The sequence below is a fragment of the Macrobrachium rosenbergii genome, chromosome 47 (genome assembly GCF_040412425.1).
Source record: "Macrobrachium rosenbergii isolate ZJJX-2024 chromosome 47, ASM4041242v1, whole genome shotgun sequence".
Classification (NCBI taxonomy): domain Eukaryota; kingdom Metazoa; phylum Arthropoda; class Malacostraca; order Decapoda; family Palaemonidae; genus Macrobrachium; species Macrobrachium rosenbergii.
In genome coordinates, this window is record NC_089787.1 from 26,479,058 (window position 1) to 26,495,623 (window position 16,566).

Consider the following 16,566-nt stretch of genomic DNA (forward strand, 5'->3'; position numbering starts at 1 on the left):
TTCTCATAAGATCAATGATGTCAAAACACGCTATAGCATTGCCTTTCCGAACGTGGTCTCGTGTTTTTCTTGACTTGCGTGTCGAGCCTGGGATGTCCCCTACGACCCCGGCGAGAGAGAGAGAGAGAGAGAGAGAGAGAGAGAGAGAGAGAGAGAGAGTAAGCGAAATACTATACGCATCCTAGCATCACTGAAGTTATGTATATATTAAGCGGTTGGTGCAGAGGTAATGAAGTAACTCACTCTCTCTCTCTCTCTCTCTCTCTCTCTCACGCGCGCGCGCGCGCGCACTAATGAATGGCTGTTCCTTCTCCGAGGAGGAAATGAAACGTGATCGAGATTAGAATGTCGCAAAAATTATTTACGTTCTCCCAAATAGAAAATGTTTTCAATCTTCTTTGCGTGTTTTTTTTTTAAATCCTCTCCCTCCCCCTACCCCTTCATCAACATCAACCCTCCCCTCCCTCTTCCCCTTCCCCAGCCTCTTTCGGAATCATCTGGCAGATTCAGATCCCCTCCCCACCCCCCAAAAAGGAGACTGACTGCTACGGACGGGTTTCGTTTGTTTACAAACATTCCTGCTATTGATTTCGTGTCTGTTGGCCTCAAGAATGAAATCATTAGGTAGTCTTTCTACCGCGTCCTTCTCTCGAGGACATTTATGTTCGTGTTTTTTAAATTTTTTTTTAATAAGCTTCGGGATTAAGTGTATTACAACCTAATAGAGAAGAGCCGAAGGCGGTGTTCTTCCATAGAAGGCCAAGGATCTTGTGTGCGTGCGTGCATACGTGTCCGTGGAGTCAGTACAAGAACCTGCCCCCAGGCGCTGTTGCTAGAGATGTGCGCCGTAACCATGACAACGGAGACGCGCGCACCCACCAGCTGCCATTGATTCACAGAAGTCCACCACAACGAATTATGGAAAAAGAAAAAAAGAATGAGTAATATATAAATGAAGTTTGAGTGTTATTCTTTCGAATCGCTCTCGGAGTCAACGGGACGGTTCAAAAAAGGGCTGCCAGGGGAAACGGATATACGTGACTCCTGAGTTTAGGGCTGCTGCGATTCCCGATAAGATAAAACACCCTCGGAATGAGAGCGACAAGGCAGCAGCTGAGCTCCTCCTCCTCCTCCTCCTCCTCCTCCTCCTCCTCCTCGCAGTGTTGCTTTAACCGAAGTTAGTGTGGCAGTGTGTCTCTCGCGAGTCGCGATAGGGCCGACATCTGTTGAAGATCCGACGCACTTGACTATCACCAACACTACCTCACAACACCACCAACAACAACGCCCCCTCCTCCACCACCACCACCACCTCCACCACCATCATCATCACCAACAACAGCGTAGTGACCTCGGCCTCCACGTCCCAACGACCTCAGAGCAGCTGAGTTCCTCGTCTGGCACAGTGCCTCCTCCTCCTGCTGCTGTTGCTGCCACACCACACACAGACACACGACGGGAAGGGCTCCAGGAGTGAGAGTGAGAGAGAGGAGAGAGAGAGAGAGGGAGAGAGAGAGAGAGAGAGAGAGAGTAAGTGAGTGTGTGTGTATGTGAGACCTCAGCATTGAAGAACACCATCAGTGTTTTGGTTCTGCTGTGGGCCGCATCTCCCTGCTAATATCTCCCCTTCTTCCTGAAAGCATCCTGAAGTGAACGCATGCATGTTACCCCTCGTTTTCCATCCTTCGCAGACGAGCACATCTCCTGCCAAGTGTCTGTTGATTGATAGGTCCGTCTAGGCTTCGGCGACGACGCAAGGCAGCAGCAAACCTCTACTACGTTGGAGATGAGAGAGGAGGTCTCGAACTATAGAAAAAGACCCGAGGAAGAAGAAGAGGAAGAAGAAGGAGAAGAGGAAGCGGCAGGAGGGTCGAGATTTGTGCTCGAGTGTGTGTTGATATAGCCAGTGCGCGTGTTTTTGACGATGGCAGGCGAAGATCTGTCGTTGCTTTCTTCTTGTTAAAGGGGAAGTGGATCGTTCGTCGTCGTCGTAGCAGAAGGTTTTCGCCTCCGAAACTGCACGAAAGACCTCCCTTCCTCCTGCCCCCCGTCGTCGTCGTCTGTTTTGCCCTCTGTCCTGCACCCTACTACAGCTAATACTACTACTTCATTTAGCCCCCCAGGGCCTTATCGATTTCACATCAGGTGGCGCCTCTACGGTTGTGCCCAAGAACACGAGATATTTCACGACCCTGCTGTCACTTACAACCTGCCTGTCTCTTGCTTTTCACGTCATCAATCTCCCTTCCCTCTCTCCGTCACCCAAAGTCCAGCTGGCCCATAATTCCAGCTCGCGTTCGGGAGACGCACTTTTTCTTCTTCTTTCTTTCTTCTCTTGTTAATGCTGGTTATTGTGCTTCCTTGCCCGTGTGCGCGTGCATGCGAGAGTGACGTTTGAGAGAGAGAGAGAGACACACACACACACACACACGCTCCGTCACACTGCTTGGCGAAGGTCTGACTTGTTGAATTGGTGTCGTGTGGAAACGTTGGCGCGCGAGGGCGTGGTGGAGAGGAAGGAAGGAAGGAAGGAAGTAAGGACACTAAGGAGCCAAAAAAAAAAAAAGGTCTTTCTGGACGTCAGACGCAGGACCTGTCACAACTGACGGAGTAGAGTACCACCGCCCCCCAAAATGAATTAATGGGCGTGCAGCCGTAGATAGTGATGCCGGTGGGTGTGTGAGCGTGGGTGACGACATTTAGTGATGGCCGCCCGCAGTGACGGGGTAAGACTTTCATCACGCCCTCATTGACGCCAGGCATGCAGAGTGCAAGCCCATCGCCGCCTCCGCACCTCAACGCCCCTCTCAGTAACAGTACCGCTTCCACACATTCCTCGACCAGGTGAGTTTTTTTTTTGTTTCCCTCAGGTCCTCAGATGAATGGACGCCCGTTGGGAGAAGGTTGGCATGTGAATTGTGTGGTTTAGAATATACGGACATTATATATATATATATATATATATATATATATATATATATATATATATATATATATATATATATATATATATATACTCATATAAATATGTATGTATATACAGTATATATGTGTGTGTGGGGGGGGCGGTAAAAATTTGGGATATGAATTATGTGGTGTAAAACATAGGGCTACGCTGGGTGTATTTACATAAAGAGACAGACAGACATTATATATATAAACATACATACGTATACACGTATGTGTGTACAGACATATATATTATATATAGGCCTATGTCTCCTAAAACCGAAAATATAAGTCCGTTTAAAACTGACAAGGCTGGAAAATGTAAGAAATAGTTTCGTGGACTATGCAAAGAGCGAGAGAGAGAGAGAGAGACTACACGTTTTTTAAAAAACGGTGAAAACGTTCAGTTGCAATCACTCTGGGCTTTTGGACGTCGAACGTTTATTGATTGAGTTTACGTGAGGATTAGTTTGAATCGGAATGAATGAGTAAAAAATTTATAATCAGAAATAGAATAAAGGAATTTGGTTGAAATTACTCTGCCCTTGGTAAGTTTTCCGATATTTTATGAAAGGAATTCCAGGGTAGTTTAGTTTTCATGTGGTTAACTTTCCATCAGGCTGTAATTATTAACTTTTTTATTATTTGTTAACATTATGGAAATAAGTTCTGTAAATGTTTTTAATTACTTCTGGTGTGCTATGTATTTTTTTATATTTAAGGGATTTAAATGGTATTGTTATTTGTCATTAAAAAAACAAGTGTTATAGTTACTTTGCAAGGTATACTGCAGTAAACTGAGCCGATGTCTCTCTATGGAAGACCTACAGATATTATGGTGCTCTCTCTCTCTCTCTCTCTCTCTCTCTCTCTCTCTCTCTCTCTCTCTCTCTCTCTCTCTCTCTCTCTCCTTTTGCATATATATGCATACGATGATCTTTATCTTTTGCATACTGCATACTGTAGTAATGGTTGTATGCAAGCATTGCTACCAAATTACTCTCTCTCTCTCTCTCTCTCTCTCTCTCTCTCTCTCTCTTTCTTATCGTACGTAAATTATTTATGCATACGATGCTTTCTCTCTTTTGCGTATATTAGTAAGGGCTATATGCGGATATTGCCAACAGATTTCTCTCTCTCTCTCTCTCTCTCTCTCTCTCTCTCTCTCTCTCTCTCTCTCTCTGCATTTATATCGCATGCAGTTGATATATGCATACGACGCTCTCTCTCTCTCTCTCTCTCTCTTCTCTCTCTCTCTCTCTCTCTCTCTCATCGCAGTAATTATCGCATGGAAACTACCAGTGTCCAGCCCCAGCTCGCTCGCGCGCACGCTCACGTCAGACAGGGTGCAATTTTCGAGGGACGGAGTATAAGGGGGACAAATAACAGCCTTCCCCTCGTTATGAAGAAACTGAGGGGAGATTTAACCCCTCGTCATTATATTATTCATTGCTGGGAAAATTGTGTAGACCAAATTTTTCCTTCAGACTTAATTTATCTGATGGAAATAACATTTGTTTTTGTGTACTTGCAATTTTCCTTTCCTGGGAGAAATTTTACTTAAAGATTTTTCACAAACACACATACACACACAGACACATATATATACATACACATATATATGTGTGTGTGTACATGCATGTATATTGTTATTTTCGGTCGTAGAGTGTGTATAAGAGCGCTGTGGATTAAAATTATCTTATATATATATATATATATATATATATATATATATATATATATATATATATATATATATACTGTATATATTCAGTATATATATACATATATATATATATATATATATATATATATATATATATATATATATATATATATATATATATATATATATATATATATATTATTATTTTCAGTCGTAGAGTGTGTATAAGAGCGCTGTGGATTAAAATTATCTTATATATATATATATATATATATATATATATATATATATATATATATACTGTATACAGTATATATATACATACATATATATATATATATATATATATATATATATATATATAATGTACAGTATATAATGAATATGCTCGCACGCGTCTCTAATTATATTTTTCCACGCAGTCCACCTTGGTTGCGTAATCCCTTTTGTAAATCAAGAAACGGAGCGCAAAACCCGCTAACGAACTCCCGCATACATTTTGTTTCATGTGGAAAGCCGGTCTTATTGTCGGCAGCCGAGACGTAATTGAAGTTTCAAATACCCCCTAATGATCTTTTTACTGAAAGGCATCCAGAGGCTCACGTAAATTTGGCGTAATCCCGCCGCGCGATTTCGTCTCTTTTGGAAGGAGAGAGAGAGAGAGAGAGAGAGAGAGAGAGAGAGAGAGAGAGAGAGAGACTTTTCGTGCTAATCAAGGTGGGAGTATTCATGTAAAATTTTTGTTTATACACACACATATCTATCTATCTGTTTATGTATATATATATATATATATATATATATATATATATATATATATATATATATATATATATATAATATATAATATATATATATATACACATATGTATATATATATATATATATATATATATATATATATATATATAAAGTGTACATTTGTATATATACATATATATTTATATGTACATTTATATATATATATATATATATATATATATATATATATATATATATATATATATATATATATATATATATATATATATATATATATATATATATATTAGTTATTTAATGTGGTAATCATCATGAACAACAATTATTTTTGTGTACACTGGGTATTTTAAAACAAAGTGAACTATTTCACACATCTGCACCATACATGCATCATACATGAACACAGTAAATAATTTCATACTAATTGACAAAGACTTCTTAAATACGGTGCTCATTTTCCTAAATACCACACGATACGCTTTCACCTGGAAGCCTTGAAATCCCAAAGGAAATACACGAAGAATCACTTCCTTCTAGACTACAGAATGTGGCCTGTGTCAAGCCCACTGTATCACGAAGATTGGTAATATATTTCAGCTCATGCATGCTTAGATCCAGTGACTTTCATGCCCGTGCATGTATGCGAATGCATATGTTCGTTTACTTAGTTGAATGTGGCGTCGAGAATATTTTTTACCTGTTTTGCTAAATCTAGAGCCCTCATTACAGATTTAATTTTGTTTGCTGATGCTGGTGGAATCAATGTAATTCTCATTGCAGTCACAAAACTGAAAGGAAAAATGAGGGTAGATAACACAGTGAAATTTGATTTTATAATTTCTTGATGATGTGTGGAAGCTAGAGACAAGTGTGACCTCTTTGATCCCCTTGTGATTTTATCTGGTAAAATAGAGAATTTTTTTTTACCATGGAAAAGATTTAAAACGGAACCTCATGACGGGACCCCAAAAATTATTTTTTTTAAAATAATTTTTATATTTTTCGTATTACAGTAATAACCCGGTTTATGAAGTTACAGCCACTGACATGGAAATGTACAATTGATCTCTCTCTCTCTCTCTCTCTCTCTCTCTCTCTCTCTCTCTCTCTCTCTCTCTCTCTCTCTCTCTCTCTGTATTACGGCAAACATTGTGAGTGGTCACCCAAATTAAAGGTAACTCAGTTTATCGACCGTCTTCGTATTATTCATTAGTATTCTTTAGAGTAACATTAGATTCTCGGGCCTTCATACATGAGAGCTTGAACAACCTCAAGAACTGTGATCAGATGTCTCTCATTTGCTACTATATTGAAAGAAGATTAATTTCGTCATCAATCATAATGAAAGAAATGGGACAAATATATATAGTTTCATCTTTTCAAGGTTAAAAAGCTAATTCTGTTAATGACTATAATGCAATCAAGTAAAGCCAGTGAAATCTTGCGTAGTATGGACAAACAGTTATTGAGAACTTTTGAGGCATAATATTCCTAAAACTGGCCCTTTACTGTCGGGCATTTTTTTATTTCATGAATCTTTGCTATGTTAGGAATAAAACAGAGATTAAAAAAAAATTCAGCAGTAGGTAACGTGAAGTTACGATTAGGCAAATATAACATAAAAGAAGTTAAATATAAGACTTTCGTTGTTTTTGGTAATATGAAATATCGAATAAGAGAGAGAGAGAGAGAGAGAGAGAGAGAGAGAGAGAGAGAGAGAGAGAGAGAGTAATCAAGCAGTAGGTAACGTGAAGTTACGATTAGGCAAGTATAACATAAAAGAAGTTCAATATAAGACTTCAGGTATTTTTGGTAACGTGAAGTATCGAATAAGAGAGAGAGAGAGAGAGAGAGAGAGAGAGAGAGAGAGAGAGAGAGAGAGAGAGAGAGAGAGAGAGAGAGTTTTTGCATGCAACTGATATGCAACACATTAACGTTTACAGGACCCAGTACAAATAAAGGAAATCAAACCTGAGCCATTTTCTGTAAAAGTATTTAAAAAGACGAAGCTAAACTACTTCCCCAAGAAACAGTAATTAGTCTCGCCGTCGAGCAGAGGTTTGTGTTTAGCCGCCAAGGAAAATTATTTTTGGGGTTAATCATTACGTGATGTTTGAGTTTTCCAAAGCTCCCACCTTACATGCTTTCATAATTCCTAATTTGGCCTGAACAAAGCATTGCCAGCCACGTCAAAGGCATCTCAATGGAATCGTGAAGTTAATCCCTTGTAAGCTGAACTGTATTTGCATATACTTCTGTTGATCAAACATTGTAGATTACGCAGCTGGTAAACGCTGTGTGATTAAAGAGTGATTATTTAATAACATTGTAGCAAGGAAAAAAATTACGTTTTAGCCCTTCTTGTTTTTGTCTGCATTTTTTTTTTTAAGCTGTCTGTTCGTGTCCTTTTGTTCATGCCAACCGCGATGGTCACGTGATCTTGTGGGGGCAACTGCTTATCACATTCATTATGGGTCACCCATCCAAGAGCTTACCATAGTCACCATTGCAAGGCGGTGTAGGGAAGGAGATCCGTGATGATATTATTGTAATATCGTAAAAGAAATCTTGAATATTAATGTTAACTTGCCATGCATAATTAGGGGAGGCCAGATATGAAATATGCTTCTGTTACTACCATGTAGGTAAGGATTACTACATACGGTGTGCGGGCAACATATGCCGTTTGAACCCACGCCTCCCCCCCCCGCCCCGTCCCACCACACCAACCCACCTCTGTACACCAACACAATAGGCTGGTCTGACCCCTCGTCTCCAGAGACCTTTCGTTCTGAGCACCTTTTTTCCAAGTTATTTACTTTGTACTGCTATGATGGTCCCCCTTCACAGGGAGGGGATAGTGCAAAAGAGATCAACATTTTTTCTTCCCAGTTCAATTTCTTCACGTACTATTTTCTTCGGATTTTCACCGACAATTTTATCTTGCGTGACCTGTCCAATAGCCTTTTCTACTACGGACGTAAAGGGAGCGAGAGTTTTCCTTATTAGGAATCGCCAAATTTGTCACTGTGTCATACCAGTATACAACCCGTTTTGTCCCTTCATCAATGGATATATATAAGTACTTTTTACTCTTTCGTTAATGGGTGTAAATGTACCTATTCCTGTGCCTGCCTACCTATTAAGCAAAGGTACAATTGTCTACTCGTTTGTAAATGAAACTTGTATCCATGTATTAAAGGACAAACTGTGTTTACATACGCTTCTGTGTATGAGAGTGAAGTATATGTAAACCATATGCAAAGGAGGAAAAGGGATAATCATACTTATGAAGGGTGGTGAGGAATACCTCAGAAAAAAATAGAGAAAATTGAGGTAGATCTTTTCACTCTCACTGAGGAATGAACTGACAGGAATGAACAAAAAGAAAAAATTAATGAAAAATTTAATTGCAAGAACTCATAATTTTTTAAGAGAAGAAAGGCATGTACATAAATCTTACGCTTTTGTTTAAAAGCAATTTCAAGGGAAATTCTCTCAACTGCATCTTAATTTCTCATAGGGAAGGAGGTTTAAATGTACTTGAAGTCGAGAGACGGCATCATAGACGTTACATAACGAGGACTTGGCAGTGAAAAACCTAAGGTTATTTTAAAGGTCGGCCTGTGTCGTAACCTCGGAGTCCAGTAGAAACAAATGCATTGTAGATGTAGATGTGGTATCCAGATTTAGCTGTGGTAGTTGCATTGTGACCGATTGATCTATTAACTATTACCTGGCGGAGCAGCAGCGTAGTTCAACAAATAGTGACCGTTACTTTTATCTACTGGGGAAAGAGTGTCAAGTTTGGAAGCGCGTGTTAGAGGTATTGCTTTCGCAATATTTTTTTTACCGAATGGGAAACGGAAGCTGTAGAATATGTGAAGTTTTGTGTTATTGGGAAACGGTACACGTTTGTTGCCCGAGATAAAAGGCCCAGGGGCCAAGCTTTTGTTGTAGGGAAGGGGCCACAGATGTTAGGCACTTTTATGACAAGGTCGTTAGGGTGCACGGGGTTATACTCTCTCTCTCTCTCTCTCTCTCTCTCTCTCTCTCTCTCTCTCTCTCTCCATGAGAATTAAGTTTCAGATTTATATAATTCTGGAGGGAGGGTCTGTAATGTTGCATATCAGGAGAATTCGGGGCCTGTCATTTTTCTTTTTATTCAACCAAATCATTTCGAGGGACATTGCATGCGTCCCTTTGTCCATCCATTACGATTTCCCTAGTTCAGTAACTTGTGTGATTTATATTATATTTGATACTTAGCTTGTAACTAAAACCATCTTGGACTATCATAAGAAGGGCCAGTTTTGACAGTCAATAATTTTTTTTCTTCTCGAAATTGAGATTTTGGTAACTGTGTCTTGTGTCCACAATAGTTCAGTAATTTAAATATGTCCCATATACTTTGCACGGAGCATGAGTAATTCCTACCAAGGAAGATAATTTTAAATTTTAGCATTAGATTAAAAATAAAGGTAGGCGTAAGATTTTAACAACATTTTTAGGAGTGTGAGATGTATTTTCTAATGCCGCAGTGAGATATTTGATGTCATGGATAACAAGTAAAAAATGCTCCGAAGTTCCTTCGGCGCAACCTAGTTTTCTGTACAGTGTATAATGAAGGCCACCGAAAATACATATATCTTTCGGCGGTCTCGGTATAATGCTGTATGAGCCGCGACCCATGGTGGTCGGTCCTATATCGTTGCCAGACGCACGATTATGGGTAACTTTAGCCTTAAGTAAAATAAAAGCTACTGAGGCTAGAGGACTACAATTTGATATGTTTGATGATTGGAGGGTGGATGACCAACATACCAATTTGCAGCCCTCTAACTCAGTAGTTTTTAAGCTCTGAAGGCGGATAGAAAAAGTGCGGACAGAAAAAAGTGCGGACGGACAAACGGTAGTTTTCTTATCAGAAACTAAAAAAGGAGCAATTATGAGTCAAGAAAAACAGGGTCCTTAAAGCAGATTATTCAGACTGTCAGTCAGGAAATTTGTTTTATATATCGTTTAGTGAAGAAAATCAGAAAATAATTATTATGCACTTCATCAAATTAATCATAAAATTTCTTATGATGTGAATTATATTGTTGCAAATACTAGTCATAGAACCTTCATCTCTGTTTTAAAAGGAGGGGATTTTCATTTTAAAAGTTTATAGGTGTTAGGGAAGTTTTGTGGTGATTTTAATAACCAGGCAGAACTTAGCAAGGTAGACATAAACTTGTTATGAAGATTTCTACCTGAATGGTAGTAGAAATATTAAACTGTAAAAAAGAAGGTTTAAAGTTTAGGTGTATGAGAGAGAGAGAGAGAGAGAGAGACAGAGACAGAGACAGAGACAGAGACAGAGAGCGAGCGAGGGGCCAAAATGTCAAAATTCAGTTAAAGGCGAAGGGAAAAATATTAAACTACAAAAAGGTTTTAAAGTTTAGGTGCGAAATGAGTGGAAAAAATGTCAACCAAAAATTTTCCTCGCGCGTGTATGTGTGTGTGAGAGAGAGAGAGAGAGAGAGAGAGAGAGAGAGAGAGAGAGAGAGAGAGAGAGAGAGAGAGAGAGGAGAGAGAGGAAGAAGACAGGAAGGGGGGCCAAAATGTCAAAATTCAGTTGAAGGCGAAGGGAGATTTGGACGTCAAACTGGTGTTAAGGGGAGGGGTGAGTGGGGAACACTTTCCCAGAAATAATACTGATGTGAAGAGGAAATGGAATCCTCTGACATTTGAATAAAAGGGCAAAGAAGTGCGGTCTGCAATGTGAATCTTAGATTTAGGGGAAACGGAATATTAAATGCCGAGTATTAAAGAGACAAAATGTTTACGTTGGTAAGTTCAAGGGGGAACCACAGCTCTGAGACTTTGGCCTGGAGAAATAGACCTGTCCGAGGGGCGCCCGGTAGTTAATCATTTACAGGAAAAGGTATGTGGCGCGTCAGTGTGACATTTCCTTGTGTCACAGAGAAAGTCCAGGCCACAGAGAGGTTAGGCTTAGGGTACAGAAGAAACAAAGAATCTTTGTTTTTTTAGACCGTATGTTTGCGCGTCTTTTCCCCTGGCTTATCTAAGATTTAGTTGCCCCCATTTATGTGGGCAGACATCATCTCTTTCATGTCATCTTCGTCCAAAGAACGAACGAAGTGTCTATTAAAATATTAATGGTGTTTGGTCGTGTTCATATGCATAACTCTAGCCCTAGTAGACTTGGTAATGTGGATTAACCGCTAGCTCCACGCATCTAACTCTGTCCTAAGTCACAAGTTACCAATATTTGCGGCATAATAGTATCCCTTTGATACACCTCCGCCGTGGAGGGAAGTGGATGGCATTTGGAAATAAGGTCTTGAGGAGGATATTAGAAATTAAGTGGCTGGATAGAGTATTCATTGAGGCGCCAAGAGAAGTGGCTGGGATGGAACCCATTGATCAATAAGGGAGATGGATGTGGATGGGGCATATTTACAGAAGAGGAAATCTGGCACTGGATGTACCATGATGGACTGCTGAGGGAGTGGGAATTGATTGATTGACTGGTTACTGGACCGTTCCCCGTAGCTGTGTATCTTGTGTAGTTAAGATATACGGATGGAAGCTTATCGCTCAATTCGCATGCTTGTTACTGTCCTTTATATCTATAGCCTGGCGTTCTGGTACTTTGCTGATTTAGATTTTCCTTAAAATGCGGTCTGGGATGTTTGTTCTTGCTTAAATCTTTGATGTTTTCTTAAGGTGATTCTGGATTGCCCTTGTTTTGACGCGTCATGCTTCTCTTACTGGAAGGTCTGTAGACGAATTAAGAAGCATTACCTTTCACTGATTTGTTTTTCTTGATAATGGTTATATCTAAACTTACTTCAGTTCTCGTATCGGTGTTTTGTGTGTGTGTGTGTGTGTGTGTGTGTGTGTATGGGCACTCTGTTCTGGGGAAACTTTTTAATCAGTTAATTGACATTTTTTGACTTACCAGGTGTGATGTATGTACACTACTTAACATAAAGATAACTATAATGATAATACAAAAGACTTGCTTCTATTCCGTTTAATGTAATAAAATTCTTCTTTGTAGCTTTCAAAACTTCTCTTCTCGGCTACGTTTCCTCAGTTACATCAACAGTTTTGGTACAAGTAGTCCAATATGGTGCGACAACCCCGTAATGTTGATATTTTCTTGAGTTATTGTAGTTTCCTAAAACCTTTCTTACTTTTGTGGAATTGGAATAGGAATATGAAATTTAGGTCAAAGGGCAATCGCTGGGACCTATGAGGTCATTCAGCGCTGAAACTGAAACTGACAGTAAGAAGGGTTGAAAGGTGTTACAGGAGGAAAGCCTCGCAGTTGCACTATGAAACAATTATCAGGAGAGGGTTTGACGAAAGTTAGATGGAAAAAGGATAGATAATACGTACGGAGGTACAGGAAGGGACGCTGCAAAGAACTCTAAAGTAATGCCAACAGTGCACCACGTGAGGTGTGCTGATGGCACTTACCTTCCCACGGGGTCTTACTTTTGTGGTTTGATTGCTGTCAAGTTTCTTTGAGAACGAAGACCTCTTAACCCTTTCAGTACTGAGCACATGTGATGTAATCATTGGAAATAGCTCGTGCTGGTATTGCCATAACTTGAAATAGCCCATGCTGGGAACAAGAGTGTTATGACACCATAACGTGGAACGTCTTCTCCAGGACATGAAAGTGTTACAATACCATAATCTGGAAAATTTACACCGGGACTGAGTATTGTAATATGCCATAACGTGAAATATCCTATGGCGGGTGATAAGAATTCTTGAGACCATAATTCGAAGCTGCCTAACCCGGAATGCTGTTTTTCATCCGTCCTTGGCGATAATTTATACTTTATGATTGAACAACAGGGAAAAAAAAAAGCATTTTTGTTACTGTTCATTACATATGTTATCTAAGTTGTCATGCCCAATTAGCACGCGACTGATACGGGAATAATGCTACCAGCTTCTAAAGAATAAGAAAGAACAAAAAAAAAAGGGGTGACCTAAGACTTAACCCTACCACTTTCGATATTATTCTTTGGCGTCTGGAGTAATGGAGAACTTGAGTGTTTCTTGGATTCCTGCTCCGTTTTGGCCTCATTTTTTTTTACCTCCACGAGGCCGCCAGCATACACAGGCTATTAGCACCTGCTGTGAGGTAGAACGCCTTCAGTGCCCCCCTACAGCTCCGTGGGTTATTGGTGATACAGAAATGGAAGTTTTTGGCGGCGAAAGAAATACTGAAGTTGGGACTGCAAGAACCGCAGAGTTTTTATATTATTTCTAATCGTATTGGTATTTTCTCATTTTGTTAATTTTTGTTAATGGTGGCGTGGTAATGTGGCGTAATTGCTTATGGAATTGATGTGAATATTTACTTTTTGGTATTTCTTATTCTTGTACACTCATTCATCATAAAAACTTACACGCTCAGTCATCATAAAAGACAAAGTCCAGTTTCATTGCTTCATTTCAGCTTTCATGTTACATAAATATTGACAGTCTTTTCTTTCACATGAAGGACATATATTTACCTGTTCATTTGAGTTTTCTAAGGGATAATGTACAGTGGAAAATATTTCAATTTGATTTCTTTTACTTATTCAAAGGAAAGGCTTTAAATCTGATACGCAGTTGGTTCTGTCGCAGAAGCCAGATTTTGGAGTCAGCTTTAGGAATCGAATGTCGCCATACTTCTGTTGTTGAATGAAGACAAAGACTCATGATCTGTGTAGATTTACTGACTATGTACTCATTTTATAGAAAGTTTTGTCTATATATATATATATATATATATATATATATATATATATATATATATATATATATATATATATATATATATATATATATATATATACTGTATATTAAAGTGTTCAGAAAGGCTTTGGGGTGAGGTTGCATGCCATAAATCCAGGCTAGTAGCTACCACAGTCGACTAAACACGGTACATAGCTCACTTTTTAGATCAACAGTTGCACTGAGTATACACATACATGTGTGTGTACTTGTGTGTGTGTATGTGTGTACGTGCTTGCCTGCATGTGTACTGTACCCACACACTGAGTACAGTAACACAGAGCACAGTCCATTTCGGCTTTTCCTCTCGAACCTGCCTTCCACGCACGTACCGTCCCCTAACGAAGACAGATGACGGAGTGTGGCCTTCTTGTGTTTATCCCTCAGTCTGTGAATACGGCGAGAGGGACGCGGGTCATCTCCCCGCCATCCATCATCCTAAATGTCTATTCTCATCAATACCACCTGAGAGAGAGAGAGAGAGAGAGAGAGAGAGAGAGAGAGAGAGAGAGAGAGAGAGATGGAAGATGCCACCTGACTTGACATCCGTGGGGACTTTCGCTGCGTGTGTTTTTTTTATGTGTTTACCTGGGGGTTTTATGTTGTATCTTTCTTTTATGTATGTATGTGTGTATGTCTTTTTTGTGGCTTTGTCGTTGCCTTTAGTCTGTTTATTTTCGTCCATTTTTTCGTTTTCATATTAGCTTGGCTTGTCCCCCTTTTTTTTTTTTTTTTTTGCTTTTAGATTGTCTGCTTTCAGATTGTGTTCGCATTTTTTTTTTTTTTTTTTGCTTTTAGATTGTCTGCTTTCAGATTGAGTTCGCTAGTGAATATTTTGTATTTATTTATACATTTGTCCAATTTAATGTTTACATTCACCTAAAGCCTCGTTATAACGATTTTGTTCAAAGCTGAACAACGAAAACTGCATGTTTATTTGTTATGCTAATTTTTCCATGCTGTTTTTCGCTTTTGAAACTTTCAATATTATATTTGCAGAATTTTATCCATTTCACATTGGCCAAATATTGTTTCTGCTTTCATCTATATGTTTCGCAACTCTTCTTCCTTATTTAGTGTGTATGAGAGAGAGAGAGAGAGAGAGAGAGAGAGAGAGAGAGAGAGAGAGAGAGAGAGAGCTTAATGTCATCACTGTTGTGTGCAAATTGGAAATCTTTCTTGATTTATTTAGTGTGTGTGTGTTTGTGTGGTTTGTCTGAGAGAGAGAGAGAGAGAGAGAGAGAGAGAGAGAGAGAGAGAGAGAGAGAGAGAGAGAGAGAGAGAGCTTCCTGTCATCACTACTGTGTGTAAATCGGGAATCTTTCCTGGCTGCTCCTTGTCAAAGGATCTTCTCAGGGAGGAACGTTTCCTATTCACGGCTTCCGGGAACCAAACGTTTACTGTTACCTCTCAAGATCCAGGTTCACTTTCAAGAACCAGGTTCATTATCGTTGCCCTTTGTCGTTAGAGTTAACCAGTTATCTTCTTCATTATGTCTCGAGATCAGAGGCTCATTACGGGATTATTTTCTTCGATAACCAGGAGTAATTTATTTTTTTTTATTTTATTTTTAAGGGGCAAGTGTTTGGCATCTCTGTGTTTATTAACTAACTTTTGTGAATCGGGTGTTTGTGTGTTTTCAAGGACCACCATGTTATCCTTCGGCTTAGATCTAATAATAACTATTATTATTATTATTATTATTATTATTATTATTATTATTATTATTATTATTATTATTATGGGAGACCTCGTCTGAGGGCTCAAGCGTTGAAAATAATAGCTGTTTCTAAGGCATTTAATTGTATAGAGAACTCTATACAAATTAAATGCCGCAGAAACAGCTGTTATATTCAAAGCTATTATTATTATTATTATTATTATTATTATTATTATTATTATTATTATTATTATTATTATTATTATTATTATTACTGGAGAAAGAAAATTCAAAGTTATGTATGGGTACAGATATATACATAACTGTGGATTTGGTTCTCCATTTTAAGACTCATGCTATTATTATTATTATTATTATTATTATTATTTATTATTATTATTATTATTATTATTATTATTATTATTATTATTGCCCAGAACGTTCATAACCTATAGCACTGATGAACGGAACGTTGGTCACCATAACCAATGCCACTTTCGACCCTTCCGTATAGTCACAGGGTTATTGAGTTATTAATATTACCTCGAAAGCACTTGAAAGCAGGTCAAGCACAGGTCTGCCTGCCGCTGTTTTGAGGTTTTGTGAGTCACTGCCGGCATCAGCTGTCTCGTCTATGAATAACTTCAACATTCATTGTTGCTTTGTATTTTTGTCTGCCGTCGAGGAGAGAGAAATAAAAAAAAAACACCGGTCG

General features: G+C 38.9%; 1 protein-coding gene across 18 annotated transcripts in view; it reads left to right on the forward strand.

Moving 5' to 3' along the window:
- The window catches only part of LOC136830685 (calcium/calmodulin-dependent protein kinase kinase 1-like), a 426,905-nt gene that overhangs the window by 145,724 nt on the left and 264,615 nt on the right, over positions 1-16,566 (forward strand). For 5 of the 18 annotated variants that reach the window (XM_067090390.1, XM_067090393.1, XM_067090394.1 and 2 more), the window contains exon 1: positions 1,181-2,844. The exons of 12 other annotated variants lie outside the window; for them this stretch is intronic. In XM_067090390.1, the coding sequence (XP_066946491.1) occupies positions 2,762-2,844 (83 nt within the window). In that variant the 5' untranslated portion in view covers positions 1,181-2,761. Of the gene's footprint in view, positions 1-1,177; positions 2,845-16,566 lie in introns of those variants that run through there. One more of the 18 variants, XM_067090386.1, reaches the window with a different exon arrangement.